The 18,939-nt window shown below is 37.5% G+C and overlaps 1 protein-coding gene across 1 annotated transcript; it reads right to left on the minus strand.

Moving 5' to 3' along the window:
* Positions 1–1,230: 1,230 nt before the first annotated feature.
* ATP1B3 (ATPase, Na+/K+ transporting, beta 3 polypeptide) lies at positions 1,231–17,157 on the minus strand (the record flags this gene model as incomplete). The annotated part of the gene is made up of 6 exons (XM_009075585.1): positions 1,231–2,311; positions 5,686–5,772; positions 10,561–10,611; positions 11,343–11,530; positions 12,297–12,404; positions 17,029–17,157. Coding segments are annotated over 6 exons (728 nt in total), but the record flags the coding sequence as incomplete, so codon positions are not given.
* Positions 17,158–18,939: the final 1,782 nt, after the last annotated feature.

The raw sequence follows: 18,939 nt of genomic DNA on the forward strand, positions 1-18,939 counted from the left end.
CTAGGGAGAACAGGAGTTTATTGAGTTTTACCTGTCTGAAAAGTGCTGGTGAAGAGTTGCCATTTCATGCTTTGTCTATATAGATAAGTCAAAAGAGAAAACTGTTGCAAAAAACAAGCTCATTTGAAAACTGAGTGTCCAGAACTTCTTACCATTCCTAAGTGAACACAAAATGTGAAAAGTTTTTTACATGAAGCTAGTCCTTTTCATTTTCAGATGCAACATCTACACTTTAAGTTCCCTCACAACTATTAAAATACTTTCAGGCAGTATTATTAATACACAGAGAAGCAATTAGTCATGTCCTCAAGAAGCCAGGTACCCCAGCTCTAAAAGTGCATCGTTTAAAACATTAGTAATGGAATATTCTGAACATCTCATTCAGTATTAATGCATGCCATTATTACAAAAATATCCATTGCATATTTTAGGAACAACAACTTTCTTTTGCAGACAACAAAAAAGCATGCTGAATGGTATCAGATCAGTATAAATCTATTTTTAATGAGGTTTAAGACACTGTTCAAGTCCCATTAAGAGCAGCTTCCTCCAGCTGTGCACCAGTGTAAGCTTGCACAGCTGTGAAAAGTTTTTCACTAATGTGGCTTAGACTGGCCTCAAACATTTTCAAAAGCAGGGCATTAAGACTGGATCTTGAATTTTAGTAATCCTTCATTTAATTTGTTCAAATAAAATATTAAACCCCACTGTAATATTAGGTATAAAAGCACGTTAAGTAACAAATTTAGGCCTAACTAGTAGAACATACAGGTATTTACACAAATGTGGATTTGCTGTGGCCTTTAATATTGAGAAGACATCAGAATGTGGACCATGTGCTCAAAAAAAAAAAAAAAAAACCCCAAGACCAAAACAAACAAACCCCCTGGGGAAGAGTAACACAAATCCCACGTCAACAAAACTGCAGAAGTTAGAGACCAATATAATGGCTCAGCCTGGTTCAGTGTGAGAAGCAGTCACAAATAAACCAGTCTGTTTGCAGTCATTTTAGCAACTGGACTTTAAGCAAGCAATCCACTCCAAGCCAATGGGATATTTCTATACAGTAGTTGATGACACCAATTTTCTAAATGGATGATGACAAAATACACAGGGTCCAAGATGAAAGAGCAGACAAAGACATGAGACATGTTAAAATGATGCAACGAAACAGATATATAAATTAAACAGCAATGTTTAATCAAGACAATCTTTTTCTTTTTTTTTTTCCTTAAACAGAGGTTCTTCAGGAAAATTTTTAACTGGAAAATGAAAGCCTATTCCCACAATAGTGAGGCCACTTCTTTCAAGCAGCTCTGTTGTACAGCTGTTACCAGGACCCTAAACAATTCAAATTGTTTTCTATTGATATTTCTGAACTAAAAAGTTTTAAAATATTGTATAGATTTTATTTGTGCTCCACATATTACAAGCAATTAACAACACAAAGAAAGGTTCAATTCTTCAGCTAGAACACCAAACTCTATACCAAGTACTACATGTACACGATACTTGCACAGTGACAAGCACAAGGAAGTACTAGTTGAGCACTTACTTTCAGAAATCCATACCAGCTCTTAAAATCCATTTCAATTCTCCCATGCCACCCAGTCTACAATTTAAGGCATCTCCACACAGCCAGCCATCCACCCACCCAGTCCCACACACACCATTTATGCTGCAGGTGTTTTCTCTTACAAAGGAATCACTATGTCAATCAGGTACCATTTATTATTTATCCCTCTAACTGTGTCAGCATTGAGATATGACAGTTAAACCAGTGTTAAATCAATACAATATTTACATAGCACAGCACATTAAGCTTGAGACACTCACTTGGGGGATAAAACCACATTTTTAGAACAGGACAAAGGTCACCATTATTATGTGTTTGAAAACAGCTATTTACAGGTCCCTATGACATAACTATAGTCTGTACACTGTTCCAATGGGGCAGGCAGAAGCAGGATAGGCATTTATTTTAAGGGATTTTAAACATACAATTTGGAAGCATATTATTATGCTACCCTGAACGCCATAAACCACCTTAACATTCTCCAAGGTGGTCTCATATCCTAGAATGGCATGTCCAGCTGACACAAAACAGACAACACAACATTTACTTTGTGGAGAATGTGTACTCCAGCTATTCAGTCATCTGAACTTTGAAGGCAATTCGTCCCAGAAACTTGTCACGGTCATCTTCGTTTTTTAAATTAGGTGAGCCCAGGATCTTACACTCAATTGCTATTTCTTCTTTGGTACTGTTAATTGCTAGTTGAACAGCCACTAGAGGCTGTAAATAGTGAGCCTAGTAAACAGAAAGATGGGAAAAATATTTGAGATACCGGAGTAAGTTAGCATTCATTTAACATTTAAACCATCAGAACAGTTAAGAAAAAAGCTAATTCAGAATCCAGCTTTTCAAACCCAGTCTCACTCAGGTAAGACACCTTTTTTTTCCCCCCCAAGTTAGTCAAGTCTACTTTCTTCATACTACCTCTTAGCTAATACATCCAAGATAATTTACCCAAGTTAGTTGTCTACTTTCTTCATACTATCTCTTAGCTAATACATCCAAGATAATTTAAGTCACAGACAGTATCTGCCAGAGGCCTGTAACTTTCTCCCTGACTATTACATAAAGTCCAGTTTTTCTGGAAACCTCTACTCTGAAATTAGTGTCTTTCTTCTGATCTATCATCTCCTGTGTTTGTTTTGGGGGTGGGTGGGTGTAATCTGCTACAGAATGTAACTTTTCTAGCAGGGTTTTAGTGGGTTTTTTTCCTCAAAAGCTTGATTCAACAAATACTAGTAAACCAGCTTCCTTTCTACCCTTTCACATTTACTTGCTCAGCAGCAATCCATTCTAAAAAGTGTTTGGTTTTTAGCTTTACACAGAAACCTCCCCTTGACCATCCTGACAGTATCCTGGTCAATCATATTTGGGGAACCAAATACAATTTGTGACTCCATTCCCTATAATAAAAAATAAAATTTAAGAATGAGAGCAGAAGTAATTTTTTTGTCAACCCAGTGTTATACCTCAATTCAATTTTGTACTTCCAGTCCAATCCAGTTAGGACAACTCAAATTCTCTTGTAAAGTGACTTTGAATTAAATAAGAGCTTAATATATACTGTTAAGGCAGAATTTAATCCAATATTCATAAAATATGTCCATGATTTATTACTATTTTAGGTGAACACTGCTGACTGCTGATTAAGCAAATCAATTATTTTCATGGTGACAGTTCATATAAATCAGTGGACTAAGCCCAACACTACAGTATTATACAGGTACAAGCCTTAAATTTTAATTGAACAACAATTTGTGTTAAGATTTCCCCCTCCCCATTAACTTAAAAGACTGCTCCCTACATTTCTGTTATTTTAGGCTATCTTCTCTACTTCTTGACCACAGAAAGCACTACAGAATACTGAGTCTCACCAACAAAGAATGATGCCATGGAGGTGGATGAGCTGAAAACTTTAATGTGAAGTACTAGTAAGAAGTAGATTGAAGTAATTGGCTTCATTGGATAACAGTTTTCCTAGATCAGAAATTTTCCTGTGCTCCTATAAACTTCAGACTGGGAGGGGGAAATGCAGCTAGGCAAGGCACCCTCAAAACTCTCCAGCTGTAAGGGTGATACCAGACTCAACGTTCGGAGTTTTCTAAAAATAAGAACTAAAATCCCTATGTTTCCTCAGGGAGAGAAGTCTTCTCACCACCAAGATTTTTCAAATAGGTACACAAAGTTCTATGACGTTTTGAGAACAGATGATACCAGGATGGGCTTTTATTAGCCAACATGAAATCTGGGGGAGGAGGGAAGCCAGTCAGCATCCCCACTAAGTAAGTCAGATCACCTGAAAAACAGAACATTCTCTAAGGTCAGGGGGTTGGGCTCATTGTACTGAGCAGCAAAAGACAAATAACCATCCCTGACCAAAAAACTGTAGATATTAGTACTTTTATGGCTCTACCTTAGCACAAAAGCAGAAAGTTCAGTTGAACACTCTTAACTCCTTTACAGAACAAAGTAACTGAACAATTCCACACTGATACAATATAAAAACTCTCTTGCACAGCCAAGAAATCAATCCAGACTCGAGACCCAGCCAAACACTTCAACCTCTCACAACTCTTCTGACTGACTCTTCTTTTTCACACTATACTAATGTTATGTGAATTGAGCCTCACATTGGCAAGAATCCCTAAACTCACAGCCCCTATTCTACAGACAAAGTGACAAAAAAGGACAATGAACCAAAAACTGGAGGAAAAATAATTTTAAAAAATAAAGCTTTTCTTAATCATCTAATTCAAGCAAGGAATAGCATCGAGTCTGCCTATCTTCATTACTCTCATCATCTTTCATTTTCCACCAGCAGAGCAGCAAGATAGGAATTTTGTTGGGGAAGTTCTTCACTCCATCTTTAGTACAAACTGCCTCCTGACAGGGTCTCCTGATGCTGTATTTTCCATTTCTTATGGAAGCAGTGCTCTCTTTCCATGTTCTTTCATTCCAAGAGTGGGATAGAGCACATACTGACCTTAGCTGTTGGAAGCACAGGAACTCAGTCTTTCCCTGATCTAGCATGTCTAAGGGAATAGTTTACTGATACAAAACATGGCAACAACATGGGAAACAGAACCACCCATAAGTAAGGTGAAAACAAATGCTAAATGAAAACAAACTCATCATTAGTAAAAGCCATATGAGGATAAAAAAAAGGTTATGGAACTGCTGCAAGTATAGAGTATACTGGAAAAATAACTGCCAAAGAAATAATTTAATACAGAAATCACTCTGGTGAAATTACAACCACCCACCTTGGTACACTATGGATCTAACAGTTTTATGTTTAAAAAGTACCTTTGTCTTCAATGGTGAACAGTGAAAATGTTTATTAGACTAAATAAATTGGTCAGTAAGAGGCAATGTAATTTCATCTCTTTTCTGCATATAGTGACCATAAGTTTATGGAAGAAAATGAAAAAATAACTCAATTCAAGTTTCAAAAGAAACCAGAGTTCTAACTCTATGTGTTCTATGTTCATAAACATTGAGTTTGGGGGTTTTTTTTAAGTGTTCTTCAGTTAGATAAATAAAATCCATGTCAGAATACAATGAGGATAGATGGACCAAACAAACAAAAACTAAGATGATTATTAAATTTATTATTATTTAAAACCCCTATCTGCTACTTCGAAGTGCTCCCTCATGAAACAGAGCCAACAGAAAACATGAGTGCAGAGCCACAGAGAAATAGAATCAACAATACCAAAAGGAATTCTAAACTTCATATCCTATATATAAACCCCCAAATATTAACTATTAAAAAGTGTATTGTAATATGAAGAATGTGCTGACTTTTCCTGCCTTTCCCTGCATTCAGAGAGATCCAGAAGATATCAGTGACCACACAAAGGAGCAGATGCTCTCAATACAGTGAGTGTACAGCCACTTCTTCACTAGGACAATGCAGTTTACTCACTCCTGTCAGCTAAAGCATGTCTGGAATCTCATCAAGTACTGTGCAGTTTCTGTGCATGTAATTTTACTTATTATGTATGTTCTTCATTACAAAGTTCAAACTTCAGAATCAATCTGGTCTTAGTAACTGTACATGCAAACAGAAACCAAACATTTACAAAACATCATTAAGGTATACTTACATGCAAGCTTTTCCCATAGTATGGGAAGTACATCAAGTCAATCATGCCATGACGAGGAAAATAGTTTATCTCAACCGTGCCTTCTTCCTGTGATTGGAGATAGCAACAAAATTTAAAGTTAACACCTGTCTGCATTAAAATGAATACAAAATGAGAATTATAACCCAATGAGAAACTGCAAGATACCTAAAAAAGGCAACTGACCTACCAACTCTTAGAATAACTTTCAAAATAGATTTATTTTTGGCAAATAGTTACATGCTGCACACATCTGCTACAGTAAGGCTTAACAGTGCCATCTGAATCAGTAATCAATCAAGACAGCTTGCCTTCTTTCCTTCTGAGTCAAATAAATGGGGAAGAGGCTACTCACTGCAATTAGTTTAACAACCAAAAAAACCCATCTGTAACGAAAATCCCAAGGATCCACAAGAAAGCCTTTATATTCTGGTGAAGCACACACTGTTTAAAGGCAGGTTTTTAAGGCTCTCAAATCTTTAACAACATAAGCCTTGACAGCCAGCCACAGAGCTCTTCCTGCAGTGGTGTGTTATTCCTGATGTTAGGTGGCACCAAACCAGAAACCCGAGTTTAAAATGGTGATGTTACTAGAGTTGTGTGTGCCATCACCACCCTGCAGGAACAATATACAGATGCATGCCTTATTGCTCAATATAATCCCCAATCTTGGAATAAGCAGCAGCTACCTACAAAGCTGCTGCCTAATTTCTAACTAAGGAGTCACTCAATCTGTAAGATATACAAAATATGTATATAGCCATTAAAGCAGCCCCCTCCCAAATGTTAAACATGTCCTCAGCTCATCACTGCTAGTTCACTGTAATTCACAAGTTCCAAGTGTATTAGCAAGTTCTGTTGTTTTTGTCTTTATTGCCATCGACAACAGCTGTAATTATAAACAGATACTCTACAAAGTTCAGAAGACAACTGCAGTAAGACCAAAAAATAACACAGGACAAACCACAGCTCAAGATTACCTTCTCACCTCCTGAAAAGAACATACAGTATGTTTTTTAGGATATGGTCACATTCTCACTCCTTTGCAGTCTGAATTACTGCAATTCTTCAATATATGTCTATTAAGCACTCTGAACGCTGAGCTAGCAAATATAACTACTAAGCAGAAATATGTTTCTTTTCACCATTATTCTTTGTTATTTAAAGCTCATGCAGCTGCAAATGCTCATTTTCTCAAATGTATTGCTGAAATAATGATCAAATAACTAGAATCAGGAATAACATAGGAAGGATAAATGGGAGTAGAGCTTTCTGGAGCAGCTAAACACAAGGCATTGCATGCAGTCAACTCCGTACGCGTTAGGCTATCAGTGCAACAGCAGAGAGGTTCTGGGACATGCAGCTGCCTGTCTCATGCAACTGCTGTGGGGCCTGGGGTCTTATTTCATATTAAATCCTAATTAACATCCCTATGTGATTAAACAAACCAAAAAACACCTAAAGAAGCTGCATTTGCTAAATCCTAATTAACATCCCTACATGATTAAACAAACCAAAAAACACCTAAAGAAGCTGCATTTGCTGAAGAACTTTGAGAATCAGTCCACTAGTGAGTGTCACTTTTTCTGCTTACCGTTTAGTTTCCGCAAAGAGTCGCTGACAGTCAGCAAATCTAAAAATCAGACAACTTAGCTGCACATACAGACTTCCACCTCACTTACTGAGTCTTTATCAAGACTGTGTCTTAGAAAGAATTATTTTCCAGATGTTGAAATAATATACAAAGACCCAAGGAAAGAACTTGGGCTGGAACAGTCTGTGGTCATTTGAGAAGAAATGGTATAGAAGAAGAGCAATGTCTGTTAGCAGACACTGTAAAACAACCAAGATTTCTGTCACAAAAAGCAAGGTAACTCGGATGCTCAGTATGGTGACAACAGCAGGGCATGTAATGTCACTCAGTCATACTGCAACTCTTCCTTCTTGCAAACTAGAAAGTGATACCTAATACAAAGTCAAGGCAGTCGCTAAACAGCAGAAATAGATATATCTGGGAAATAAGGCTTTTCTCTTTTCTGTAGTTAAAAAAACCCTATATCATGCATCAAATCTACCAATTTTCAGTAAAGGTAGTTTCAACGTGGAAGAACACTGCTGCAAGATGTTCAGCACACATGAAACTGCACACCTTCAGCCCCAAACTAAAGACCTTAAATGCTGATCTTTAAACTTCTTGGAAACAATCTTTTGTTGGTTTGTTACTCTTTGTAGAGAGTCTCGGGACTACAGCAGATCAGTTCCTCTAGGGTGCAGGAGGAAGAGCCAGCTGTAATTAGTGTCTGACACTGCACTCACTGCACTCACTTCCCTGATCTACAGAAATTGCAGTGATGACAGCACCCCTACGTGAAGGCAGGGGGGAAAGCTGTAACTGTGCTGGCTTTGACATCACAGATCTATCTAAAATGTTTCTATTTCTAAAAAACCCCATAGAAAAAAACTGCAAGGAGAAGAAAGAAGTATCACCTCAGAGGAGAATGCCCAAAGAATGTAAATTTCACATTGAAAAACTTAAATGATGCTTCAGGTGATGAAGACTGGCAGGATGTGCAGACAGAAGAACCTCATTTTGTACTTGAGACACTTGTAAGAAAAATTACACTGGGAAGTCAGTTTGTGTTAAGTCCAGGCAGACACTGCTCCAAACTGCTCTCAATACATGCAAGACCAATGCACAGGAACTTCCACCTGAACATGAGGAAGAATTTCTTTCCTGTGTGGGTGACCGTGCACCGGAACAGACTGCCCAGAGAGGGAGTGGATTCTCCCCCACTGGTTATATTCAAGAACTGTCTGGATCCAACTTGACCCATTCTGAGACTCATAACTGTAAGAAACATGTAAAAACACAGATGAGAGGAAAACAAAAATCAACAGCAAGTCTACAGGATGAATTCTAAGTGGTACTTAAGCCTTCCTAAACAGGTAAATCATGTTGAGGAGCTTGGGTGAGATCAGTTAAAGATAAAACAGATGCATTCAAAGTGGCAAAGCCTGACATAGTTTCCCTGGAAGTCACCAAAGAACTAGTAAGATTAATAATCTTCAAATTTAAAACCACCACACTTGTGTAGACCAGAGAAATTCTAACTGGCTATGGCAAAAGCAGTACTTGGTACTTGGCAGAAAGAGGATGTAAGAAAATACATGACATACAATTTACTTCTACGTATCTCAAAGGGTAAAAAAAAATTACAAAAACCCCACCATGATCAGGTTGTAATCAATCTTATTGTTTTGCTAGTGAAACCAGCGAAGAGGGTAAGAAAAAGAATCATCTGTAATTCATTTAGTACAGCTTTTACCACTGTCTCATAAAGCACCCACAGAGGAAATATGAAGAAATACAATCACTGGAGCATAGGATTACCATCAGTATTTTAGAAATCACTTGAACATTAGTTCTCAGCACATCACAAGGCATTTCAGGTGGAAATGAGGATGATTGTCCTGGTCCTTATTCAGTGTTTTAAATGAGGACTTGTGAGATGTAAAACCACGAGCATTCATTGATGGCACCAGGCTCTAAGTAGTGCAAAATACTGCAGAGAACTCAATCCCTTTAAAATGGTCATGAAAAATTACAGAGAGGAGGCCAAAACCAGCAATATGAAATTCAAAGCTGTGAACTTCAAGAAATCATATCTACAAAGACAGACTGGGAAATAACCAATATAAAGATCTAAATAGTAAAATAATTAAAATAAAGAGTCAGTGGATTGCAATCAGCAAATTCACCTTGACACACATTATTGGTTCCAATGGAATCACAAAGGGAGAAACTCTGCCACGAACAATACCTCAGCTAGAGGCAAACTTCTGTCCAATTTGAGTTATCACACTATGAAAAAATTATAAGCTAGACAAGTCAAAGAACAGTACTAGTAGAAGCAGCTTAATTGCTTTATTCTAAAGAAAGAAGTAATTCCTTCAAAAGAACAGTATTTTTGAAGAATGGAAGCAAAGAAACCATTCTCAAATAAGAGGAGGAATCTCCAACTGCCACAGACTGTCACGGGGAGATCAAAACTTTCAAAGCCTCCACAAAAATCAGGTATGAAAACCTCTGCCTACCACAGGTTCCTAGGACACCCTAACAAGTATTTCTCTCATTACCTGCTGACAATTCCCAGCCTATATTTTTATCAGTTGCCTCAAGCTAAAAGCCATGGCTCTGCCCCTTGCTCAAGCTACAACTTACCAAGGGTTTCACTGCTCTCCAAGCAGTCTAGGAAAAATATCCATAAGTCAAAGTAATTATTATAATTGCCATAAAACATTCTGTGTAAATCCATTGCTACATAACAAATATGCACAGATTAGCCATTACTGTAAGTACTTTATACTTTATTTGAAGGCAACTTTTACTTGAGCGGTAACATTAGTTTCCACACAGTGTCTTACCCATCATTTATAAAATTGTCTAAGGTGCACTTGCAGCATGGAGAAAAAATAAAAATAGAGGTTATGAAATGGAAAAACAAAATATAACTCACAATAAATAAATAAATAAGACCACAAATAACATGTATGCATTTTCCTCAACTCTAAAGCAAGTCAGGGAGCTCTAACACATCTAAAGATGAGAGAACAACCGAAAAATGTTTTTATATATACACACTGAAGAAATGAAGACACTAAAACTAAAGAAGAAATGAAGACACTAAATTAGACACTAAATGAAGACACTAAAACTAAATTAGACATAAAGCAAGATGAAAAACAAACAAAAATACCAAGTCTTTAACAAGAAGAGAATTAAATTAATTACTTCACTTTTCATCCTAATCACAAGGAAAATTAACTACACACTTCTTTCTTACATTCAGAACTGACCTTAGGTGTACACTGTATATGTGGTTCTCCTTCAGGCTTTAATCCGATTATCTAAGGAGAGAAAATTAAAATATTTACAAACTTTTTTCCCCCCTTTCCAGTTTTACAGATTGAATTTGAACTTTTTCCTCACTAAATACGACAGAGTTCATACAGGGAGTAGATCTATTCAGTGTCATTGTTACCTGAACTCAGCTTTTGACCAAGATTAGGACAGAAAGCATTGTTAAGTTATATAGCTTACTCATGATAGCTGGAACAGTTACACCAGCCACAGAAAGCACTGATTTCTTATTTTACATTCAGCATGTAACATTAATGGCTCAAACCAGTTACCAAATCGAGTAATGAGTAACATCACTGAAGAGTCAAATACTTACTCTTAGTTTAGGAGTTGCAGAATGCATTGCATTCTAGTTACACTTCTAGAATACAGACATGAAGTCAAGCACACCTCACCTGCACAGTGACCCAGAATCTGTTACACAGAACAGTAAGCAAAACCAAATAGCACTGTACTCCTTAAAACAGGGGGTTTAGATATTTTGATGCAAGTAATCAAAGCCAATACTTGCAAGTATTAGAATGCTCAAAACGCTCATCTCATTTTACTCTCTGGAAACATGAATTGCCAGATACTTCAGTAAATCACACTATTCTAAAATGCAAGGATCTTGAAAAGTAAACTGAACACGTATTTCAGTCCTTTTTTAAAGTCATTTTTCATACAGCAGTAGTTGAGAGCACTTAGACTAAGAATTAAAAAACAAGTAGGCACTTACTCTGTTCATTTTCACAAGCACACAGGGAGTTCCTTTAGAATACCCAAAATTCGTATCATCCTTTCCAGAGCACTGTCCAAGGTCAGAGAGGTTGAACCGACATGCCTTTTTAACAGCAGCATCATCCTGATCAAAAATCTTTCCTGGTGTACAGTCTATATTTTGGGACTGCTTTGACTCATTATATGCTATGGAACAGAAATAGCTTGTAAATCAGTGGTAGAAAGCACATTAAGTAGCCAAAACCTGCAGATGCCTATAGAAATATATAATTTATAGTGTTAACTTGTCTAAGTTTTCTCAAAGTTCTATTTTCAGAGCACTTAAATCTCTTACATCCTTCTTAACACTTTTTCAAAGCCTAACAAGATTTTGCCATCTTTCAGTCTTCTCCCATGTTACCTTTCTTCCACGGTCTAAATTCAATGTTTTAATATTTCTGCCCAAAAATACTGTGGATCAGGGTGAACATTAATAAACTGCAATTCACTTTATCTTTGTGTGCCTTATTTTTTAAGATACTCAAGTTCTTAAGACTAAAGGGTTCTCATTCAGTTATCGAATCATTTCGGATGAAGACTAATTGTCTAATGCCTGATAAACTTTGCCTCCAAATACATGACCTATGGTATTTCACACTGAATTCTTTTGGCATATGTAATTTCTGCATCTTATAGTAGCTCAAAAACCATGTCACCAGAACACTGGACTAGGACTCAAACCTCTCCATTATGTACTCCACTATCCCTGATGCTCAGGCTTCCTGTCCAATATAGGCATTGATACTTACCTTCTTCTGTAAAGTCTAGACTTTAACAACATGCATATTTCTAGGAAGCCTGAATTTGCATTAGTCTGCATTAGCAATTAGTAACTACAAGCAAAAAAATGAAACTAACGTATTTAACGCTAAGATTCCTGAATTACTTGGGCAGTTTTAAGTAACTTACTTACAGGCAAGGAAAGTTTTAAGTGTCTCAACATATTCTGAATACGAGTCACTGTCACTCTTGTTAAAGTAAAATTCCAATGCAGTGTCTGGCTTTGGCGAAATCATAAGCCCTTAAAGAGAAAAAGTGCAAGTTAGGAGCTACACAACTTCTCTTTCCTACACTTACTCAAAAATCATAGGCATAAATTGGAAAGTGTCTATCTGTAAAGAAACACCGATGTTACCCCTATATTCCACAGTACTGCAAGGCAGTTTGTCTTTGAAGCCAATTACCAAAAATCAGCATTATATTAATTAATGCTTAAATCCAACCCAATATATAACTGCAATTCACAACCAAACCCAAATGATTAAGAAAAGCAAAATCAGCAACTCAATCAGTTTCAAGCAAAGATTTTTACTGATTCACTGCCCACTTTCCACAGTCAGCAAATTAAACTTAAAATAATTGAAAAAAATACCCAAAACCACACCCAGAAAACATTCAGTTCAAGCAACGTTTCAAAGCTTTAGGCAATACAGAGCGAAGCTATGATTGCATTAATCTCATAGAAACCCACAAGTATTTTAAGAAACGTGATTATGCGTAAAGATGGCTTGAAGGTTACCCCAATCAAAACAGACAAGCCAAGCTAGTTTTTAGTCTTCTCCGCCATCTCCTCAAACAGAAAGTTTAGATGTCATCTGTTTCATGGAGAATACAAGAAAATTTAATAAACCACAGGCACGTGCCCCAGGAAAGGGGTGGACACTCCCAGAAAGGGGCATGCCCCCCTTGGACAGGGGTACACCCCCCTTGGACAGGGGTACACCCCCCTTGGACAGGGGTATGCCCCAGCCAGGCCGTGCGAAGGGGAGTGCTCCCAGGCTCTGTGCACAGGCCCTGCAGCCCCAGAGTTCCACGAGCTGCCTCCATTCCATGCTGCCAGGGGGTACTGAAGGCAACACCCAGAGCCAGGGAGCCCAAGTGGGCAGGAGAAACAAGGGCATGGATTATGGAAGCCTGACACCCAGCTTTGGTTGAAGGCTGAGAAAGGTACGCGTAGAGTATCGGCACTCGACAGGGCTGAACTGTCCTTCTTCCCAGCACAAGGTAAAGGAAGGTGCCCAGTTAAATCCTAGGGATTTTTCTGCAGCAGGTGAAAGCAAAAGGCACACTCTGTGCTAATACACACAGCCCTGCACCGTCAGCTCTCGTCAGATACCTAATGCTTCTATTTTTCATCACAGCTTCAGCAGCAAATGAAACAGCACCACACTACCAGATACTGAAGAAGAGATGAAATCTGTTCAAATAAAGGGTGTATGACTGATTGCTTTATTCACACTACCCTAAGGTGATTCTTACTAAGTATAAATAATTAGCACAGATAAAAACCTGCAGCTGTGATTAACAGATGAGTGTCCATGCATCTGTCCCTTCAAGTACAGCTGAGAACTGACATTGCTGTTCCACAAAAGAAAAAATAAAGGAACACAAAAAACCAAAACCCAACCTATATTTTATCAGATTAATTTCCTTCAAAGTTACAGTCTTAAAATGGTTTGATCAACATCCAATTTGGCATAAAGGAATGAACTGCAATTACAGCAGCAACTAATTGTATCGGCTTAGGTGCCATGTAGTTTCCTATCCTCTGGCAAAACCAGTTAAAACTGGATTTCCAAATGAATCAAGTTTAAGGCAGAAAATAAAACTCATCTCCCAAAACAAAAAAAAGGAAATCAGGGCTTCTTTATACAAAATGAACATTGAAGAAGATGAGACTACAGTGGAAAATAAAGTTGGCTAGGTTGTCTTAATGTTGGATTCTTAATACGTTACTGAGGTCAGTCGATCACAGTAAGGTTTTGGAAAGCATATCCAAAGTGCAGCTAAGTAGCACAGGTCTCTGCAGGATTTGTCTACAGAAATGGCCAAGCTTTAGTAGCGCAGGTCTCTTCTGGATTTGTCTACAGAAATGGCCAAGCTTCTCATCCAAAGGCAGAAATTACTTACAAATACTTTCAACTGGGAAATAATAAAGGTATATAATAAAGCTATAAATTTATCGCAAACGTCTTCTAGATTCTAAAACATCCCAGATATAGTTTGATGCTTCTTAACTCTACCTCTTTTGTGGGACTCCCCATGAATCATAAATCCTCTTTTCTGCAATAGCAGCAGTTAAAATTAATTTCCATGGAAGCCACAACAGCCTTAATGACTGGAGTCCATATAGAACTACAAATACCATTTCTGACTACGTTACTTTGCACCATTACAGTAATTTTCTGGCCTTCGCATAGAACTGAGATTCAACAAAATATAAGCTCATCAGTAGCAGGGGTGAAAAACCACTGAAGGGGTTTTACACACTCACTGAGGGCTTTTAGGGGATAAAAGATTGTTAATATCTATAAAATATGCTGTAAATGAAGGACTTGGTGTTTTTGAAAAGAGAGTATGACAAAACAACTAAACTGGTCATCAGTGAATGAGACAGTAATTTGAAGAGAATTGTTGCTTCAGGGGAACTTCAGAAAAATCCTAAGAGGAAGGGACTGCTCCAATTCCAGGGGATCACAGTCTGCCTAGAGACTATGGTGTAAATTCTACAGAAGAAGCTATTTGAGGGACTGATGCACAGACAGAGATATGCAGGATTTGGGCTCTGGTAGAGGAACAGAATTAGCAGCCTCAGCACAGGATCACATCTAGGATTGTGAGATTAAACTGTATTACAATTCCAAGAGGGATTTAAAAACAAAAAGGGTTTTTAAATCATCTGGATTTGATTTATACTATTATATCCCAGTGTACAATGCAAGTCAGATGTCAATTATAAAATAAATTAATTTTGAGATTTCCCAGTGTGTTTAAAGTAAGAGTAAAACCTCTGACCTACACCATCCAGGTTTTTGTGTAGAATTTGTTTTTATGATTTAAAGTTTTACAGCCAGGAACATTACATGTTTCACTGAAAGTGAAAAATGACAGAGTTAAAGAGAAACACTACAACAGAAACAAGCAATTTTATTAACATTCATGTATGAGCTACTAAAGACATGGTTAATAAAAAGATTTAATTCAGAAATGTTATAGGAATTCTTAAATTAAAAACTAATTCTGGCATACACACTTTTTAAAAATAAACATCCCTTATAACTTATTTCAAAATCAAGGAAAATGAATACCCTGAACCACCAGAGGCAAGAGAGAAGAAACATCACTCAAGTCCAGCATTAAGTCACAGCTACCCTCAGCTCCAAGGTTCTGATTTCCACAAAGGATATGAGGAGAAATGGCCAACTAAGCCACCTTCTTTTTTTTTTACTTCCTTTTTTTTTTCATTAGTTATTCTTTCTAGCATTTGGCCCATTCTTAGCTTGAAAAAACAGCACAAATCCTCCAAATCCCTTACAAGACAACACCTGTTAAGAGAAGGCCAGAACCCTACACCCAAACAAATTCTGTTCAGAATCCAGAGACATTTACCACATTGGCAAAACTGCAACTTGCTCACACAAAGATTACTGTATCATCCTAAGTGTGTGTGCAGCTGCAAGATGCTGGTCAATTTTAAGAGTTTGGAATACAAAAAAAAAAGGAAAAGCATTTTAAAAAAACAGTGTCTCATTTCCATGAAAATATGAATATTTTTTAGCCATTTAGTTTTATCCTGTGAGCATAAATTTGGTCCCTAAGACAAGTTACTACAAAAATTGATCTATCTTGTCAAAATTTTAGGTCAGCCAATCATTTAAGTTGCATATACAAATCACATACAATCTCCAGAGTGACTAGAAAACACTGATCTCTTTGTTGCAGTTCAAGTATGCAGAAACATCTTTTAAATCTTTCAGAGTGAAAATCTTTAATTTTTTCCAAGATGGAGATGTGACACCAAAACAGAGCCTATAATGACAGACTTCTGTAATATATATAAAACAATCTTTACCAAAAATAATGGTAAAGAAGGGCTGAAGGAAAAACAAAAAAGACAACCAGCTTATTAGTCATTCTTATTTGTGCAGGGTTGGTTTTTTCTGTCACATATAGCTCCTTGAACCAGCCAATGGTGGGAGCAGACAGGCATGCACACAAAGGAAGCTGCAGTTCCAAGCAGCAGGACACCACTTCTAGTGGCAGCTAAATGTTACATGGGCTTAGCTTCAGCATAAAACAGGACCCTCTCTCTTTAGTGGACTCCCACATAACAGGTTAACAACCCCAAAATCTGCAGACATTCCATATCAGGTGGAGACTATCTAATCCTGCAATAAAAACTCTGCAAAGTCCTTACATGTCCCCGAGAAGGACCACGCTCATTGTACAGCCTCCCTGTACCTTCTCCAAAGCATCAAATCCTAGCCCAGGTGGCTTTCCATCTGATCTAAGGGAGCTGCTTTACAGCTTCTTTCAGGCAATTTGATTAAATTACAACCCCACTTCTACAACAGCAGCATGTTGTATGGCTCTGCAGATAAAATTGTGGTCTACATACATGACAAATTCAACTGGAAAGAACTTAGAGGAAAAAAACCAGCAGAAGTTAGCACATACACACAAAAAGCTACTGACTGAATTTATGCAACAAATGTATATAACTCACCACACAAAAAGTTTTACCTGTAAGTAACTGAATAATAATCACAGTTTCCCATAAGTAGCTCATAGCTCAAACAAGCTCTCAACTGAAACTTGGCTGTTAAACCAGAGAGAGGTTTATGAAAAAACAAATACAGCATTACCTGGACTAGAAATCCGGTCACGATATTTTGGTATATCACTGCTCAGTGTCTGAAGCATAACCCACATTGTGAATGTGAAGAGTGCTGCTAGGAAGCCATAGAACACCAGATAGAATAGCAAGATCAAACCTGCAAAAAAAAGATCTAAAATTACTATTTTTGTTTCGTCTAATTCCATTACCTATTTTGAAAATCAAAATGGGAAATAAGCAATACAATGTTTGTAGCTGTAAATCAGTATGTCTCTAGCATACATATGTAATGCATACAAAGAGGTTTTCTTCATACTTTCTGATTCTTAAAATTTACAGGGCATTTTGGCTTTTTTTTTTTTTTTTTTTATTGAGAGAAGCATTAAAACCCACTCTTTGGGCTACACAGGGAAGCTGGCAAAGATGACCAAGCAGTACACTAGAAAAAAAATAAATTTTGCTTGTTTAAGGGAACTTAGATTTGTATCTGGAAAGGAAAGGGTTGTCGGGAAGATGAAAGAATGAGTGAAAACATAAAATTATTACACTGGATCCAAACCAGGCAGGAAAGCAATTGGTGCTTTAATAACATAGTTGATATTTGAGGGAACTCCACACAGAGCATTCATTCACACACACATCCTGTTACCAGACACTTCTCTCAAGGTGAAAGTGCTTTCTTCTGCCTGTTTTTGAAAACAAACCAAGCCCTCTATTCAGATTTATCAAGTCTTTGCCTGACACATCCACCTACTTTGCCGAACAGGGACCCAGCAATCCTCCTGAAATTAACCAGTTACACACGTTACAGCTTCAACTTGTTTCACTAATTGAGTGACTACTAACCTACAAAACTGCACGTGATTCTGTTTTGAGACTGAGCACCTGAGACTTAAGGACACATGCACAGATATTGCCAAAAAAGAGCTATACTAGTATTCAAGAAATCAGATGCTTGGACAGAGAGCCATCTACAAAACCTTTCAAATTCAAACACATACCTAAATGATGATGCAAATTCAATTTTTCTAGCTATGTGGCTGCTATCAGAAGTCAGAGACATAACTCAGGTAAAGAAAAACACATCAAAACCATTATACAACATCATACCACTGACACTTCCCTACATAAGAGAATCAAGTGCAGTACTTTCCAACCTTCCATAGAAAAGGAAAGAGCAAAAGCAAACATGACTGTACCCCAGAGATATGTTCTGTTCACTGGAAGGTGACAGAAGGAAGCCTAAGCCCTGGCTCCTGTCCCAGAAACTATGCCTGCATTTTGCACTGAAATATTTGCTAGTGGTCTATGGCCCCCAGTAACCCATAACTGCCAAAGATGCAAGTACCTGTATTACTTCTCCCAAAAGAATTCAGTGTACATCTATTAAAATAACGTGTTAGTTTCCAAATTATCTTTACAAGATAAGTTCTCCTTGGCAACCAGCTGAATGCTATTGGGACTTTTGGTTTGATTTTTCTATTTCACATGTTGAGAAAGTTACTTACCAATCTGCAATAATCTGAAAGCGATCAGGTATTTAAAACACATTGGGGAACCACTGAGGTGCAAGATTCTATGCAGCAATTAGAAGCAGCAAAGTATGCAAACACAGTGAGAGCTTACTTTATAATGAACAAGACAGCTAGACATAACTTCGTGGCATGGAAAATAGTTAAGGTTTTTACTGAAGTTATGCAGAAATATTGAAGTACTGTTCAGCCTGGAGAAGAGAAGGTTGTGTGGAGACTTCATCATAACCTTCCAGGACCTGAAAGGTCTACGGGGGAGCTGGAGAGGGACTCTTGGTTAGGAATTGCAGTTACAGGACAAGGAGTAAAGGGCATAAATTGAAAGTGGGGAGATTTAGATTAGATAATAGGAAGAGGGTTTTTCCTGTGAGGGTGGTGAGACACTGTCCCAGGTTGCCCAGGGAGGC

Source organism: Acanthisitta chloris, unplaced genomic scaffold (assembly GCF_000695815.1).
Source record: "Acanthisitta chloris isolate BGI_N310 unplaced genomic scaffold, ASM69581v1 scaffold4280, whole genome shotgun sequence".
Taxonomy (NCBI): domain Eukaryota; kingdom Metazoa; phylum Chordata; class Aves; order Passeriformes; family Acanthisittidae; genus Acanthisitta; species Acanthisitta chloris.